The following is an 18,584-nucleotide window of genomic DNA, read 5'->3' as shown; positions in this document are numbered from 1 at the left end:
TCGAGGATGTTTTAAGATATGATTCTAAATTTGTTTTTATGAAAATTTAGTATGCATTTATAATTATTTTCAATTATGTAGAATATTTAACATAATTAGAAATTTTGAATATTGTAGTAAAATATAAATATCCCATAAATATCCACTGGATAACCACAGGATGTTTGTAAAATATATGGCCTGTCTATATTATGTCAGATAACTTATAACGTCCTAAAATTATCCTAAACACATCCAGGATATCCTGAGATTCCCGCCTCTAATTCACCAAGCGACCGATAGATGGCCAGGCCAGGCGTGACGTTCTCGCAAGAAACATTTGCGTTATCACCTTATAAATAACCATCCGGAAAACCGATCCAGTACTCTTTTCTTCTTCTTTTCTTTTGAAATCATTATTGCTTGAAGTGATATCTCATTCCAAAAGAGTGAGATTCCATTACACGAAATTTAGAGAGTAATTCATAAAATATAAAAATCTATTTTTTTACAAAAAATGTGACTTAACTCTGTCTATCTTTGAGGCACTGATATATAGAATTGATAAATACCCATACAGCACAGAAATCAATTAGGACATATATCCTGTGGACGTCCCTGCGACGTCCACTGGAGCTTCTGTGCTGTATGGGTTTCGTCCTTGAAACGTACGAATAATATCCCAAACATATCCTATAGAAATCCTTAGGATATTTCATAGGATTTCCCTCGATATTCCAGAGGATCATATACGGCTATCATTTCCTCTTCCTCGGGACATCCAGAGGAGATCAGAGGATTAAAATGGGATATCCTCAGGATATCACACATGTACGTCCTGGATGTTCTTCGGATGTCCTTAGGACATCCTTGTGTTGTCTGGACCCTCTCCTCGAGTAATCAAAAAAGTTTAGCTGCTAATTATTTATTAAAAAGTTATTAATAAAAAACTAATACAAATAACTCATAGACAATTATATCTTAATATTACAATTTTTAACTTAACAATGTAACTGCAATATACATACAAGCCTGTTATATCGCAATTACATTATGAATTAAGTGGGAAAATATAACATTGATGTTATATATAATTACAACTTTGTGTGTATTGAAATAATAATTATAGATACATAATATATAATAATTATATTACAATACATAATATAATAATTATAATTATATAAATTATTACAATAAATTACTTTTATATAATTAGACAGGGTGTCCGGTAAGTCATGACTCACCCTGTATAATAATTGTAATTATATAAAAATAATTTATTGTAATAATTTATATAATTATAATTATTATATTATGTATTGTAATATAATTATTATATATTATGTATCTATAATTATTATTTTAATACACACAAAGTTGTAATTATATATAACATCAATGTTATATTTTCCCACTTAATTCATAATGTAATTGCGATATAACAGGCGTATATGTATATTGCAGTTACATTGTTAAGTTAAAAATTGTAACATTAATATATAATTGTCTCAGTTATTTGTATTAGTTTTAATTTCTTTATTGGCTATGATTAATAGTATACAGATATGCGTTCGGTCTTTGGATAGTAGGCGCGCCATGCAGTCTGCAGATGGCGCGCTTACCTGCACCTATCTACACCGAAAAGGGACTTCATTTATGCACCTCAGTGTACTAACACAGTACATTGCTTGTTTTGTTTACGTAAGAAGGTAAATATTGACCTTCGGAAATCTGTTGAAATGTATGTTTATCATGTATGTGTTCTATGTCTGCTTACATACCATGCTTACTAGACGAATGTCGTTGTTATATATGTGTCTAATGTACATCGTTTGCTATCTCGGAAACTAACCAATTCCGGATATGAGTTGCATTGCACAAAGTGCTTCTCTTGTTACCCCCTACAACTTCTCAAAGTTTGTCAAAATGTTTTTTTGACACCCTGTATACAGGGTGCTCCCGGGTTAAATCGCCAAACTTGAAATATGAATTGAGGACCTCAAAGCAAACAAAATTTTCCTCTGGAACTATGCTCGCAAACGCTTCGTTTAAAAGATATTGACTTCTTAAGTAACAGAAGTATAGGAATAAATAATGTTGAAATAATCTATGTTTATCCTGTTTATTGCTTTATAGTAATCAAAATTTAACTATTACATGTTTTGTTCAAAATGATGGCCTCCAGCCCGGAGACAAGCGGTGCACCTATCGATCACAGAATGAGTAGCTGACTGACATTGTGCGTCTGTAATTTCTTCGCTTCTTGCACTATCCTCTGTTTTAATGATTGAAGGTCATTAACTGGCACTTCATACACTTTTTGCTTTATTTACAGTGAAAACACTAGCCGTCGATCAATGACCTTCGATCTTCAAAACAAAATAAAGAGATATTTCGAATATTACTTAAGAAGTCAATATCTCTTAAACGAAGCGTTTGCGAGTATAGTTCCAGAGGACAATTTTGTTTGTTTTGAGGTCCTCAATTCATATTTCAAGTTTGGCGATTTAACCCGGGAGCACCCTGTATATTGTTGCGTCCGGGGGTGGCTCAGAGATGAGTCACCCGGTGTGCCGGACTCTGATCGTCGTTGTCCAGCTGAGGATCGTGGCTGCCAAGAGACAGATAAACAGCTAGTAAACAGAAAGGTGGAGACAAGGTGTCGACCCATAAAGACGTATATTCTGAGCTGTATCGGTTTTTGGAATAAAGCTTAATATTTCGAAAGTCTCGAGTCTTTCCTTTTGCGCAAACGCGTCCCACGAGTGTGGTGAGTGTTATGAGTGTGTGATTGTCACCGGAACGCAACAATATATATATATATATATATATATATATATATATATGTTACGGGCAAAGTCCGCAAAGTGGGCAGAGTCGGCATTGCCCGGGCAATGTCAACATTGCCCAACGCTGCTGGGCAAACTCCGCAGAAATGGTTGATTAGCTGACATTGCCCGGTTTTATGTGGGCAAAGTTGACACATCCAGTGATGGGCAATGTCGGCAAATATTATTTCGGTAAATATTCACTTATGGTCAGCATCCGCAAATGTCAATGACCTTGAGATATGTTATAGAAGTCATCATTCTAAGTAACCTTCTGCAAGTTTTAGCCGCCGCTCACTGTTCATTAAAAAGTTATTAACAAAATAAGTTTTATAAATTACAGGTAATTATTGGACACCATGTACGTGGGTAAGGATTTTCATTAAATCTATATTGTCAAGGACATATCCTTTAACAACAATTATTGATTTATTTATGAAATTATATTGTTACGTCCAGGAGACTCCACGGTTCCTCGCTTCCATAGGGAAAACATAAAATAAAGGGAAGAAACAGATAAGAATTAATCCCCAGTAGCGGGAAAACGACCGGACGAGCGTAGGGGGGAACAGGTGGTCTTATTGTAATAGATATCATGAAACGATACGTAAACCATAAGATTCACAAAAATATTTCACACACCCCCACCTGCGCTCGGCTGAAACGTTCGATAAGAGAAAAAGAGGGAAAAATCACCCGGAATCAATAGTTAATCACTAAACAAAGACCGCTTCTGATTCGGAAAGGCGGAGCGGGACTTGGGAATTGTCACTCGGTGACGGCAATAAAAGTAATCCACCGATAAGGAACCCTGTCATACAGGGGCAGCTGTAAAATAGATTAAGGAAATGTAAACATGGATTGTAATATGGATGGTCAAGTGAAGGGTCTTCACAAGTCAAGCGCCGGACTCTAATCCTTGGAAACGATAACGTAAATCCATCAGATATCATATTAATACAGAAGCAATGGACGCTTCATTAGAAACAATTTTATTGCCTTTTTCTGTTCTTCTTTTCTGGGAAAAGAGTGACCCCTGCCTACACTCTTTAGCTCTATATAAAGGGAAAAATTTGGCCAGAGAGCCTCTTCTATCTTGGCCAGCCTGCAATTCACATCGTTACTGTTACGTTCCCGTGATCGGGACATCGGGCTTAAATATTAGAGTCAGTGTTGGACTCCACCCGAGCGATTCTGGTCTGGTTGGCTCCATCGCCTGACTCATTGACGATCAACCCATCCGAGAAACGATACAAGAAAAGTAAGCCTTTTTAATTATTTCATTTTATTAGCCTCTAATCGTTTCGCGATTCCAGTAGAGCAATTGTCTATTCCGATTTATTTCCATTTAAATGGCCGATAATATTCGCGGACCAACCGATTCCTCAGCAGATTCGGATTATTCCTCATCGGCAGATTTGCTATCGTGCGACCAAACCGCGTCCACCCTGTCCTGATCCCCGCGTCTTACATAAGTGAACTTTTAAATAATTTTAATTTTGAAATGTAGGCGTAAATACTGTAATGTTAGTAATTTGTGTCAACGTTTTTTGGATTAATTATTATACGGTTTAAGTTAGAATTAATTTAGAATTATAAAATATGTACCGATGTTTTTCTGAATGAATCGGATTAATTTTCAACTTGTGCCAATATTTTAGTAAAATGCGTATTGATATTGTATTGCGTTTCCCGTAGCGGCGTTTCAATCGAATTTTAGTTTTTATAATTATGTTCAAATCCGCAATCCAGATTCAAAATTCTTACCATTTGTACTCGTATTTTCTGATGACCACTGACAGAATAAATTATTGTTAATTTACCAATTAATTTCATTTTAGTTAATTACCCTCGTTTCACCCTCGTCCTTGACAGATCGTACGGGTCCTATCCTTGTGTAATAGGGATTCATTTCCCTTACCAAAAAAGGACCATCGAGTTGACCGTTTCGAACTATTAGGGTAGATCGACTTAGGTCGTTGACCCAAAAATCGAGTGTCCGTTTCGAATAATAGGGTAAAATCGACTTTGGTCGTTGACCCGAAAATTGAAACAAAATCGGTCGGCTCGAACACACGAGGTACTGCGGTTGTGTGCCTACGTACCTCAAGAGGCGTCTGGTTGCGCCTTCCTCGAGCTCACGGAGCTCTGGACGTAACAATATCATTAAGAGGATACATTTGTGACATAATATTGAAAAATTGATCTATACGTTCATGATGGTGAAAACAACGTTTAAATAAAAATTCAGCTAAATAGAATGTGTAATGCTTTTCTGATGTACCATACCATATATTATTTAATAAATTTAGAAAGCATATGCTGAGAGTATATGAAGCGAGGTTCCACGCAAAGCAAAGTTCTACATTGTAACTTTCACGCGGTACTTTTGGTCACCCCAAAGTTTTGTTATTATTTTTATGTGGAAGAGTACTAGATGACGGGCGAAGCCCGTCTCCTCGTGTTCTTCCACCCAAGCATATACTTTCCCTGTATAAACTTTCTTACTTTAATATTATTAATTTTTTATACTGGGAAAGTATATGCTTGGGTGGAAGAGCACGAGGAGACGGGCTTCGTCCGTCACCTAGTACTCTTCCACATAAAATAAATAAGAAAACTTTGGGGTGACCAAAAGTACTGCGTGGAAGTTACAATATAGAACCTTGCTTGCGCATGCTCGGACAGTGTGTGCTACGCCTGTAGACTGTCAGTATGACAGATTTCCTAACTCCGAAACTGTCACTTTTTAACACGTAACTTTATTTGTAGTTGAGAGCGACAATTTTAACTTTCAGATTCGTGTTTTACGCATGAAAATACATAAGTATGCAAACTTTTATCAAAATCGGAGAGGAAAGAGCTCTCCTTCACATTTACCAATTATTAAACTTATTTTGTTAATAACTTTTTAATGACTAGTGAGCGACGGCTAAAACTTGCAGAAGGTTACTTAAAATGATGACCTCTATAACAAACATATGTCAAGGTCATTGACATTTGCGGATACTGACCATAAGTGAATATTTACCATTACCTCGATTGGCAGAGAATGTCCACGGACCTCGTCGAACGCATACGGAAACATTAAACATTTTTTTAAACAATTCTGTAATAAGCAATGACTGCCGGCCAACATCTTTTGCAGATTACTTACTTTTGCAGTACTTTAGTAATGTCAACTATGCCAACTTAAAACCGGGCAAAGTTCGCAAAGAAATAATAGTTGCCGACATTGCCCATCACTGGATGGGCAGTGTCAACTTTGCCCACATAAAACCGGGCAATGTCAGCTAATCAACCATTTCTGCGGAGTTTGCCCAGCAGCGTTGGGCAATGTTGACATTGCCCGGGCAATGCCAACTCTGCCCACCTTGCGGACTTTGCCCGTAACATATATATACAGGGCTTTCGAAAAGTAACGGACCCACCCCCTATCTCAGAATCTATGCATCATAGAGAAAAATGACCCGAACAAAAGTTTTATGGTTCATAAAGTTCTGTTCTTTTGTGACCTCAAATTTGACATTGATCTCGACCTTGAAGGTTATTTGAAGGTCAATTTGCGTTTTTTAAATGGGAATTGCTACTTTGACCCCGGATTTGGAAAGAGCGGGAAATTTTACGTTCAGATATGTAATCTTGTGATGGTCAAAATGCCATCCAAGGCTTATCTTCAAGCCTTTTGACCTTTATCAAATCACAGTTGTTGGTTTCTCTCACTCTTAGTCTTATCCAGGGACAACGAACGTGAACGTGGTGAGAATCTGCTCTCTTGGGGTGCTTGATTATCGTGAGACCCCTTGCCTCTCACGATTTGGGGTGCTTGATTATCGTGAGTCCCCTTGCCTCTCACGATTTTGGGTGCTTGATTAACGTGAGTCCCCTTGCCTCTCACGATTTGGGGTGCTTGATTATCGTGAGTCCCCTTGCCTCTCACGATTTGGGGTGCTACTCGCGACTCATTATTTAGATTGATTGAAACATCTTACAACAAATGTTCGAATTGTTGCCCTTGAATTGCTTGGCAATGTGCCAATCTATGATAAAAACTTGAAACCGAATTCCTGTAAGTTTCCTCTGGTATGGCGTCTATTTCACGGGTTATCCTATTTCGCAAATCATCTAAATCTTGAGGCTTCGTAGTGTAGACCTTCCCTTTTAAGTACCCCCAAAAGAAATAATCTAGAGGATTCAGGTCTGGAGATCTAGCTGGCCATTCAATGGCACCCCTACGCCCGATCCATCTGTCAGGAAATGTTTCGTCCAAATATCGACGAACGTTAACTCCATAATGTGGAGGAGCCCCATCCTGTTGAAAGTAAATGTCATCAAAATTACCATCTGCTAAATTCCGTATGGCTGGTATAATTTGTTCTCGAAGCATGTTTTCATACATCTGAGCTGTTAAATTGCCCTCGATGAAAAATGACCCAACTGGTCTACCGTTGAAAATACCAGCCCACACATTAACTTTTTGGGGATGTTGGGTGTGAGTATCTCTCATCCAATGAGGATTATCATCACTCCAATATCTGCTATTTTGTCTATTTACTTGTCCATTTAACTCAAATGTGGCCTCATCGGAGAAGATAATGTTGTTGAGGAGTAAAGGATCATCGTTAATTATCTGCATCATAATTTCACAAAACTCCACTCGTCTGTCAAAGTCATCTTCAGATAGTTCCTGAACCAAACGGATTTTATATGGATGCCATTTGTTGAGCTTTAGAATTTTATGTACAGATCCAACCCCAATTTCATGCTCTTGTGAAACGCGAGGTATGCAATAATGAGGATCTTCGACGAATGACTGTAAGACACTTAACGTTTTTTCATCATTCGTTGCTGACTTAGGTCTACCAGGTTTTTCACGATCTTTAACACTACCAGTTTCCTCAAAACGTTGAATTGTACGTACAACAGTACTTTTGGAGATGGGATTTTCCTCTACTCTGAAAGTTTCATTAAATAGTTGCAATACCTGCCTATAACCTCTTTGTAGATCACCCCACCCTCGCATTATTAACAGAGATATTCGTTCTCGTTCAGTGAGGTGTGCCATGTTTGAGTTAACTACCTATTTGAACTCAGAAAATGAACTAAATTATGAGTGAACAATGCAAATGGCTCGTCTTTGACTCGTGCGTCAACTTCGAGATTTGGCGATTCTAATTCCTCCTCACTTGTATCGTAATGTACTATTTACCATGTTTTATATGATACTAGAGAGTTCTAATGATGATTGAATTGTCGCAATTATTAGTTAACTATTGAAACTGAGCATTACTCCCTGTTCACTCATAATTTAGTTCATTTTCTGAGTTCAAATAGGTAGTTAACTCAAACATGGCACACCTCACTGAACGAGAACGAATATCTCTGTTAATAATGCGAGGGTGGGGTGATCTACAAAGAGGTTATAGGCAGGTATTGCAACTATTTAATGAAACTTTCAGAGTAGAGGAAAATCCCATCTCCAAAAGTACTGTTGTACGTACAATTCAACGTTTTGAGGAAACTGGTAGTGTTAAAGATCGTGAAAAACCTGGTAGACCTAAGTCAGCAACGAATGATGAAAAAACGTTAAGTGTCTTACAGTCATTCGTCGAAGATCCTCATTATTGCATACCTCGCGTTTCACAAGAGCATGAAATTGGGGTTGGATCTGTACATAAAATTCTAAAGCTCAACAAATGGCATCCATATAAAATCCGTTTGGTTCAGGAACTATCTGAAGATGACTTTGACAGACGAGTGGAGTTTTGTGAAATTATGATGCAGATAATTAACGATGATCCTTTACTCCTCAACAACATTATCTTCTCCGATGAGGCCACATTTGAGTTAAATGGACAAGTAAATAGACAAAATAGCAGATATTGGAGTGATGATAATCCTCATTGGATGAGAGATACTCACACCCAACATCCCCAAAAAGTTAATGTGTGGGCTGGTATTTTCAACGGTAGACCAGTTGGGTCATTTTTCATCGAGGGCAATTTAACAGCTCAGATGTATGAAAACATGCTTCGAGAACAAATTATACCAGCCATACGGAATTTAGCAGATGGTAATTTTGATGACATTTACTTTCAACAGGATGGGGCTCCTCCACATTATGGAGTTAACGTTCGTCGATATTTGGACGAAACATTTCCTGACAGATGGATCGGGCGTAGGGGTGCCATTGAATGGCCAGCTAGATCTCCAGACCTGAATCCTCTAGATTATTTCTTTTGGGGGTACTTAAAAGGGAAGGTCTACACTACGAAGCCTCAAGATTTAGATGATTTGCGAAATAGGATAACCCGTGAAATAGACGCCATACCAGAGGAAACTTACAGGAATTCGGTTTCAAGTTTTTATCATAGATTGGCACATTGCCAAGCAATTCAAGGGCAACAATTCGAACATTTGTTGTAAGATGTTTCAATCAATCTAAATAATGAGTCGCGAGTAGCACCCCAAATCGTGAGAGGCAAGGGGACTCACGATAATCAAGCACCCCAAATCGTGAGAGGCAAGGGGTCTCACGATAATCAAGCACCCCAAGAGAGCAGATTCTCACCACGTTCACGTTCGTTGTCCCTGGATAAGACTAAGAGTGAGAGAAACCAACAACTGTGATTTGATAAAGGTCAAAAGGCTTGAAGATAAGCCTTGGATGGCATTTTGACCATCACAAGATTACATATCTGAACGTAAAATTTCCCGCTCTTTCCAAATCCGGGGTCAAAGTAGCAATTCCCATTTAAAAAACGCAAATTGACCTTCAAATAACCTTCAAGGTCGAGATCAATGTCAAATTTGAGGTCACAAAAGAACAGAACTTTATGAACCATAAAACTTTTGTTCGGGTCATTTTTCCCTATGATGCATAGATTCTGAGATAGGGGGTGGGTCCGTTACTTTTCGAAAGCCCTGTATATGTTAAAATCAAGATAAAAGAATGGAAGAGAGAAAAAATATAAATCTATAGCGAAAAACAAAACCTTGTAGTCAATAAAATAATTTAATGCAAAGAATATTATTATATATTAAAAAGACAACTTACTTACGTTTATTTAAAAAAGTATATTAATAGAAGAGTATTAATAGCGAACAAAGTAACAAATATTTATAAATATTTACCATTTTTTAAAAAACCATACATACCTTTATCATATACCATTATATCCACAATTGCGTTCTTTCGCAGATTATAAACGTGAGCACAACTGCAAGGTTCCGTACACGTAGATGGTGTATAACGATCTCCACACATAAATTCGTATCCATCATTCTGTGAGATAAGAGGTCCTGGTGGATCTTGATATGAAATATTGCTCATTAAGCTATCTAGATAACTTCCGGTTGGAGAAACTAAAAAGAAACAATTTTTTAATCTACAGTATATTATACAAGATAGAAATAAATGTAAAGATATTGCTCAAATTCATTACTAATGTTTGATTGGTAAAGGTTCATATTTTAACCATAATTGACGCTCAATGTTACATAAAGCTTTGTTACAGTTTTTAAAGAAAAGCAAATTTGGTTATGGATACATTAGCACAATTGAAGTAAATTAAAGTAAATGTTCTTATATTTATTTATAACACATGAATATAGCTACTATAGCTAATATAAACGATATAGCTAATTTGGCTTCAGAGTTGATGCGATGCTTTTCGTCACTTTGATTTCAACGTTTCATGAATAAGTGGCCTTCACTGGGATACGTACAATTTAACATGTTGCAAATGAACACAATACTTTGCATACGGTTCAATTTGACACAGTAATTTTAGACACAGTAGCTTTTGGATAAGTAAAAAATTAATTTTGTTAACTTCGTTATTTGCAACGTGTCCAGTTGTACTATGTGCAAATGCATCATTTTCTTTATGACTATCTTAATTTACTTTATTAAGAAAAAAAGCCATCTAATAATGAATTGTTTGTTGGTAAATTTCTTTATTAATAGAATGTCCTTATTAGTAGAATGGTAATGAACAGACAACATTTGTGAAAAGGTAGAGCGGCTTAAAATAAATAGAAAAATCCTATATTGGTTTGTGTTCTTCGTAATAATTATTGAGATATTACTTTACAAAATTGGCAAATGAGTGCGCCTCACGTCGAGGCGGTAGATAGTGTTTTAAACACCACAGCAATCATACTCAGAGTAATCACACAACAAAAGACAATACGCCATTGGCATCCTTTTCTAATATTTTTTAATAAACAACAGCCATACCTTTATTTCTCGTGAGCGTTGGAGCGTTCAGTACCGGAAACCCTATATGGTTGAAAGTTGACTAAAAAGTGAGGAAGGAGAGAGAGAGAGAGAGAGAGAGAGAGAGAGAGAGAGAGAGAAAGGGAGGGAGGAAGGGAGAGAGGGAGGGGAGGGGAGAGGGAGAGGGGAGGGGAGGGGAGGGGGAGGGGGGGGAGGGGAGGGGGGGAGGGCGGGGAGGGGGGGGAGGGGAGGGGGGGAGGGGAGGGGAGGGGAGGGGAGGGGAGGGTGGGGAGGGAGAGGGAGAGAGAGACTTGATAAGAAACATTTAATTGGCTACTTAAATCTTCTTCAACTCTCAGACAAATTATAGACACAATAAAAAATGATTTTACTTGCAATAAATTTATCAAATTATTTTTTTATTTCATAACATTACTAAATTTTCTACCAAACATACATGTGAAATTGAAATCTATAAGCATTATGTCCAATGAGTATATCAAATAGAACATTTCGCTATGTTCCAACAATATACTCATATATAATTTTGTTATGTGAGGCTAAATATTGTCATGCACTAATTTTAATAGATAACGATTTTTTCCTGTAAAAAATTGTTTTCTTTCCAATTCCTTCAAACAAAGTAATCATTGATCATAGCGATCTACAGTTACTGTATTATCAGGACGAAACGGTCTGTCTATAAAGTTTCGAGACTGACTAATGCATGACTATCAATGAGCGAACAACGGTCACTGATCATAAATTACGATTAAGTTCTCACGACTCATCTCCTGCTCTTGCCTGTCAATCAACTCAAGAGGTGTCTTCCCGTTACAAGACTAGAGATGTTTCCCATTTCCTAACTGCTCCTAACAATCCCCTCCTAGCACGATTTTCTATATATTATAAAAAGGCCAGCGGAATCGCCCAGAACACCATTATTATATCTACTCCAGTCCGTACAGTGTGATTCGGCATAGTATTCAATATAGTACCGACTTCAGTCGTGTGCAGTGCAATTCACAATAGTATTCAGTTTACCTTCGAGTGTGCCGTTTCTCATTAAAGCATAAAGTTCAGTGAACTCACAATCAGTGAAATATTAGAAGAATCACCTACGGCGTCCCGCTCGACTATTTTCACTCCGCCTGCCAACCAAAGAGGCAAAATCAGTACTACATTTGGCTAAATCATCTCACCAGCCAACACAAGTAAGGAGTTTTTTTAATTTTCTGTTTCTTTTTTTCTTTCTCTTTCTTTTTGCGACTGGATATCAAACCTTCATACTTTCGGCCTCTTTTTTCCCTTCTACCGTCTACTCCGAGTCCCTCACCGAATCCTTCGACTTCCACCCAAACGGTGGAGCAGGAAAAGACCCAGCCGAAAAATTAGCAGTAATCACTCAATACTTCGAGTACTATCATCAATAAAATAAAGTTTTTAAATTGTATTATTTTTATCAAATTGTAATTCTTGCTAATCCGAATTATACAGATCCTGTTGTTTTAATAATAAATCAGATTCTTATTTAAATATTAATTTTTATTAATTTATTTTACCTCTTTTCTTTCTCATTTGATCGCACGAGGTCCTGTCCTTTGTAATAGGGATTAATTTTCCTTACGAAAAAAGGACCGACGAGCGGACTTTTATCTTTAAGAAGTGTAAGAGCGGCCTTCGGCCGTTGACCTTCTTTCAGATAACTTGGTTGGCTCGACTCACATTAACGCGTGAGTAAAGGCTCCGTACGTCCTCTCGGTAGAGCGCTGGACGTAACACGAGCATCTTCAAAGAATTTCGAAAAGGAGAAGTTAGCCGACGTCGACGACGTAACAGTTTTCACGCCGATGCACACCGATGGAGGATTCAGACGAACAGAAAACGTTCCAGGTAAATGAAACCACACGATTGAGGGTATGGTGTTTAGATAGCGGATGTACTTCACATCTATGTAATGATTGGAACAAATTTGAGCACATCACAAAGGTCACAGTTGAAATTGAACCTCGCTAATAATACGTCGACGGCGATAGCAGGAAAAGGAATCGTAAGTTTTAATACAGCGCTTGAAAGAGAATCTAAAAATTTAAATCTGGAAAACGTTTTACATGTTTCTGACTTGCGCACAAATTTATTGTCGGTAGACAAAATTACCGATAGAGAATTTAAAGTCATTTTCGATGATAGATCAGTAAGAGTTATTGACCGAGACGGAAATACGAAGCTAGAAGCGATTCGCACCAATGGGTTGTATTATTTAGAAGAGACTAAACACGAATGCAAGCTGCTGCAGTAAGTAAGACTGATCGAGGATCATGTGATACATCAATGGAGATTTGGCATCGCAAAATGGGTCACCTCAACGTAAAAGATATCTCTGCAATAGAACGAAATGGAAACGTTCGTGGAATGATCATCGCGGGATTCAAGCGTAATTTCAAATGTGATGTTTGCATTCACGGGGAAATGACGAAATCCACTTACACTAAGAAATCTGAGAGACAGACCGAACTTTTAGAATTAATCCACTCTGATGTTTGTGGACCAAGGAGAATTGAATCGATTGGAAAGTCGAGGTACTTCGTGACTTTTATCGACGATTATTCGCGGTGGTGCACAGTCAAGATGCTCAAAAGCAAAAATGAGGTATTTAGTGCGTTCAAATATTTCAAAGCACTCGTCGAAAACCATACCGGACGCAAAATCAAATATTTACAGTCGGATAATGGCAAGGAGTACATTAATAAGGAATTCGACGACTTTTTAAAGGAAAACAGGATTGACAGGAGCGTAGACTGACCGTCATACACACTCCGGAGCAGAACGGCATCGCGAAAAGAAAGAACCGGACCCTCGTGGAAATGGCTAAATCTCCTGATCCAATCGAAGTTACCTGCATCTTTCTGGGGAGAAGCTATCAACGCAACAAATTACATACGTAACAGATGTCCGACTAATAGTCTCAACAGCAAAATTCCATACCAAAAATCGACGGGACAAGTCCCGATTGTTGAACTTTTAAGAGTTCGGTTGTCAAGTATCATCTCTGGATAGAGAGCCAAACAAGGGGAAGTTGTAGTCGTGATCTAAGAAGGGAATCTTTGTCGGATACGCTGAAAATTCCAAGACATACACGATATAGATCCCAGATGAAAGAAAAATCGATATTTCAAGACGTGAAGTTCATCGCCTTGCCGGAAACATCAAGCCAGGAATGCAACGATTCTGCTTCAGAAAGAGAAGAGATCACTGAGAGATGAAGAGAAGTTGAATTTCCAGTCATTGACGAAGACAATGGAGACCAAGATGATGTACAAGACGATCAGTTATCCGAAGATGGAGACGAAGATCGAGCTCATGATCTACCAACTGCTACAAAGAGAGGACCAGAAAGACCCCGTAAAATAATAACTGAACTCAGGGGAAGACCGAAAAAATGTATCAAGTTGTGAATGACACAATAGAAGAGGCCGAGTTCACATATCTTGCCGAGATCCCAATTAACAAATCTTTAAGAGGATCTGATGCGGAAGAATGGCTTCGAGCGATGACAGCAGAGATGAAGACGATTATTAAGAACGACACGTGGACATTAGTGAATCGTCCTGAAGGTCGCGAAGTTATTGGTAGTCGTATCGTATTGAGGAACAAACTAAATCAAGATGGAACGTTAGAACGACGAAAAGCACGCATAGTTGCACACGGTTTTTCCCAACGTCTCGGCGTTGATTTTAATGAAACTTTCGCACCAGTGGCCCGACTCAGTTCTATTTGCATTATGTCTGCCATAGCGGCACATGACATGAAGATTCATCAACTAGACGTAGCGACCGCGTATTTGCACAGTGAACTTGAAGAAACCATTTATATGGAGGTTCCATGATATACAGAGCTAATTTTAGAGGAAATTGTCGCGCTTGAGAAGAAAGGGAAGATCGATAAAGCAAGAAGTATACTTCGAGAACTGAGAGGCGGAGACAAGGTTTGTTTATTGAAGAAAGCCCTTTATGCACTTCATCAAGCTGGCCGTCGCTGGCATGCGAAATTAAGCCAAGAACTCAAGAATTTCGGACTAAAGCGATCTTCAGCCGATCCGTTTATATTCTTCATGGGAGAAGGTAGGGACATAATCCTCGTCGCAGTGTACGTCGATGATATGTTGGTAGTTGGTCGCTATCAATCCAAAATTACCGAACTGACTAAACATCTCGCTGGAAAGTTTCAGATCAAGGATCTAGGTGAAGTGAAATATTGCTTGGGGATTGAATTTTCCCAAAGCAAGGATGGCGTGACGATGAGTCAAAAGGGATATATAACTGATATCCTTAATCGATTTAGAATGAATAAATCAAAGCCTGTTGCTACTCCATTAGATTGTAGCATTAAATTGCAAAAAGGCGAGAGCTGCCCTGTCACTCAAAATAATGACCTACCATTCCGAGAACTAATCAATATGCTGACGTATTTGGCCGTGTTAAATTTCTCGGAAACTAAACATTTCCGCAACTCCGCACTCTGGTTTTTGACAATATTTAGTTAGTAAAACATACCTGTAAAATTTCATCAGAATCGAAGGGGGATAGTATATTAAAGTATTATCCTTTATTTTACACAAATAAACATTTTTAGCCAGGTTGCATAAAAAAATGAAAAAACTATGCGAGTGAGGGGGATCGAACTCGGGTCAGCAGTGTGGCAGTTAGAAGCTTAGACATCCTAGCTACACCGACTTCTCGCTGATCTAGTCTTATGATCCCGGTATATAAAGAACGCGGTATTTTTTACATCATTTTTTCTTGAAAACAACTTAATATAGCGTCCTATCACTTTGTTCAAGAACCCTTTTGCTAGAGTACCATACACCGTAAAAACCATTTTTAAATCTGTGACTCAAAAACCGCGCCTTCCCCTTGTTAGGTATCTTTCCTCTAGTAATTATGTAGTTTAGGGGATGCAGCTCAAATCACTTTGACCTATGTTGTCATGTCCCTAACAAGGAGAACACCAGGCAGCATAATCACCGATTTTGCTGCATTTTATATGTATACAGGGTAGACCATTTTATTCAATACACGCGAATATCTCGACAAGGAGAAGTTTTTCAAAAAACTGTTTCAGACAAAAGTTGTATGGCTTCAAGGGGGAAAGATGATGATATTATTAATTTAATTATAGATGGCACCACTTTAGAGATTTCATCATGGCAGCCATTTTTTTAAATGGAAGTTGATTTTTCTCTCTAAGTAAAAGTTGTAGCTGACAATGAGACGAATACAACGGTTTTTTGTTTTTTGCAATTGGACCATTTTTCAGTGAGTTATAGCGTTCCAAAGTTTATGGGGAATGTTTCGCGACGCGCTCAAAGCCCCACTCCAGCCGCACACATGTGCCCGCGTGCGACCAAAGCACGCAAGCCGGCATCACAGCATGATTCAGAGGATCGAAACTGCTTGTATAGACATACCTCGGGTCGTATTTCCCCATACCGTATTGGTCCATACATTCTTAATGGTAGTACTCAAGTAGTAATCAAAGAGATTAAGTCAAGTTTAGTACTCTAGTGGGTTATCTTACTGCGGTTAACACTTGATACTCGCTAAAATCTACATTGATATTAAAATTATGGGTGATTATCCTCCACAAGAAATACTTGACATGTTGCTTATTCTTGGTGAATGTCGTATTAATTAGCGTCAAGCTGCTGCTCTTTATCAAGTTCGGTATCCAAACCGACGTCATCCGAATGCTGCTGTTATTCGAAACATTTATTTAAGAGCTCAAGAGGGTAATTTGATACGTAGTAGACAAAGTCATGGGTATGAGAACGATGTACGTGTATTGATCATTTTAGCGTCAATTTACCTCAATCCTCATATTAGTAGCTACCAAATAGTGAGACAAGTAGGTATAAGTAGAACTACCATTTTAAGAATTTTAGGAAGCCACGGATATTATCCGTATCACATAACGTTAATGCAAGCTATTATACCAAATGATATGAGGATGCGTTTACAATTTTGCCGATGGGCCCAATAAATGATTAGAAATAATCCAGCTTTTTTTTATTATGTAATGTTTAGTGATGAAGCAACATTTAATAATAGTGGACAACTAAACAGACACAACTGTCATTATTGGGCAAATGTTAACCCTCGATGGTATAGACAAATAGACAATCAACATCGCTGGAGTATTAACGTTTGGTGCGGCATGATTAACGGCTATCTGATTGGTCCATACATCTTTGATGGTAATGTAACGGGTCAGAACTATTTAGCCTTTCTAAGGAATGAACTACCAGGATTGCTTGAAGATGTTGATTTGTATACAAGACTCAGAATGTGGATTCAATTAGATGGGGCTCCACCACATTACGCGAGAATTGTAAGAAATTATCTAAATAGACGCTACAATGGCATGTGGATCGGACGAGGTGGACCAGTAGCATGGCCAGCGCGATCTCCCGACTTGACATCACCCGACTTTTTATTTATGGGGTTATGTAAGAAATGTCGTGTACGAGCATGAACCTACAACTCGAGAAGACATGATTCAGAGAATCAAAACTGCTTGTACAAACATACCATGAGCCGTATTACTTGAAACTGCTAACCATTTTGAACGAAGAATCGCGTTATGCATTCAAGAAAATGGAAACGTCTTTGAACATCTTTTATAATATGTTTATACAAAATCGTGAGAGGCAAGGGAAACTCACGTTAATAAAGCACCCCAAAGGGATGAAAGCTCCGTCACATCCACGTCGTTCATCCTACGTGACGCTAAGCACGGGAAAATGCGTGTCAATCAGTCTGGAACTGGTTGACTATCAAACAGAGTTAGTCCAGATAACGAATAGAAACAACATATACACACGCACATGCACGCATGCATGCACGCACGCGCGCGCACTAACACATACACCTCCACGCAGAGGTGAAGAACGGTTTGGAGTTACAAAATACGCATACTTTATGGGGGTAAGAGCTTTTTACTTAAATTATAAACTTTGGAATGCTGTAACTCACTGAAAAATGGTCCAATTGCAAAAAACTGTTGTATTCGTCTCATTGTCAGCTACAACTTTTACTTAGAGAGAAAAATCAACTTCCATTTTAAAAAATGGCCGCCATGATGAAATCTCTAAAGTGACGCCATCTACAATTAAATTGATAATATCATTATCTTTTCCCCTTGAAGCCATACAACTTTTGTCTGAAACAGTTTTTTGAAAAACTTCTCCTTGTCGAGATATTCTCGTGTATTGAATAAATGGTCTACCCTGTATATATACAGGGTGTCCCATTTTAAAGTTTCCCCTAAAATATTTCAGAAACACTGCGTTAAATCGAAAAATGTTCCAAACAAAAGTTTTGTGACTTCGAGGGGGACATAAGACGGTACTATTGATTTGACCTTGGGTGGCGTTGGTCAAGGTCATATGGAGTTCAACTTTGTTTTTTTTAAACGGAACCCCATACTTTTTATTGCAGATTCTGATTCTTCGTCGGAAAGTAAGTAACTTTTGTCCGAAACATTGTTTTTAAAAA

The 18,584-nt window shown here is 38.1% G+C and overlaps 1 protein-coding gene across 1 annotated transcript in view; it reads right to left on the bottom strand.

The window, feature by feature from the left end:
- The window catches only part of LOC105285968 (laccase-3), a 312,136-nt gene that overhangs the window by 29,154 nt on the left and 264,398 nt on the right, over positions 1-18,584 (bottom strand). The window contains exon 9 of the mRNA XM_026973661.1: positions 9,969-10,175. Coding sequence (XP_026829462.1) covers positions 9,969-10,175 — 207 coding nt within the window. The remainder of the gene's footprint in view (positions 1-9,968; positions 10,176-18,584) is intronic.

The sequence above is a fragment of the Ooceraea biroi genome, chromosome 11 (assembly GCF_003672135.1).
Source record: "Ooceraea biroi isolate clonal line C1 chromosome 11, Obir_v5.4, whole genome shotgun sequence".
Taxonomy (NCBI): domain Eukaryota; kingdom Metazoa; phylum Arthropoda; class Insecta; order Hymenoptera; family Formicidae; genus Ooceraea; species Ooceraea biroi.
Note: the sequence above shows the minus strand (reverse complement) of the source record. Positions and strands in the feature narration are given on the sequence as shown.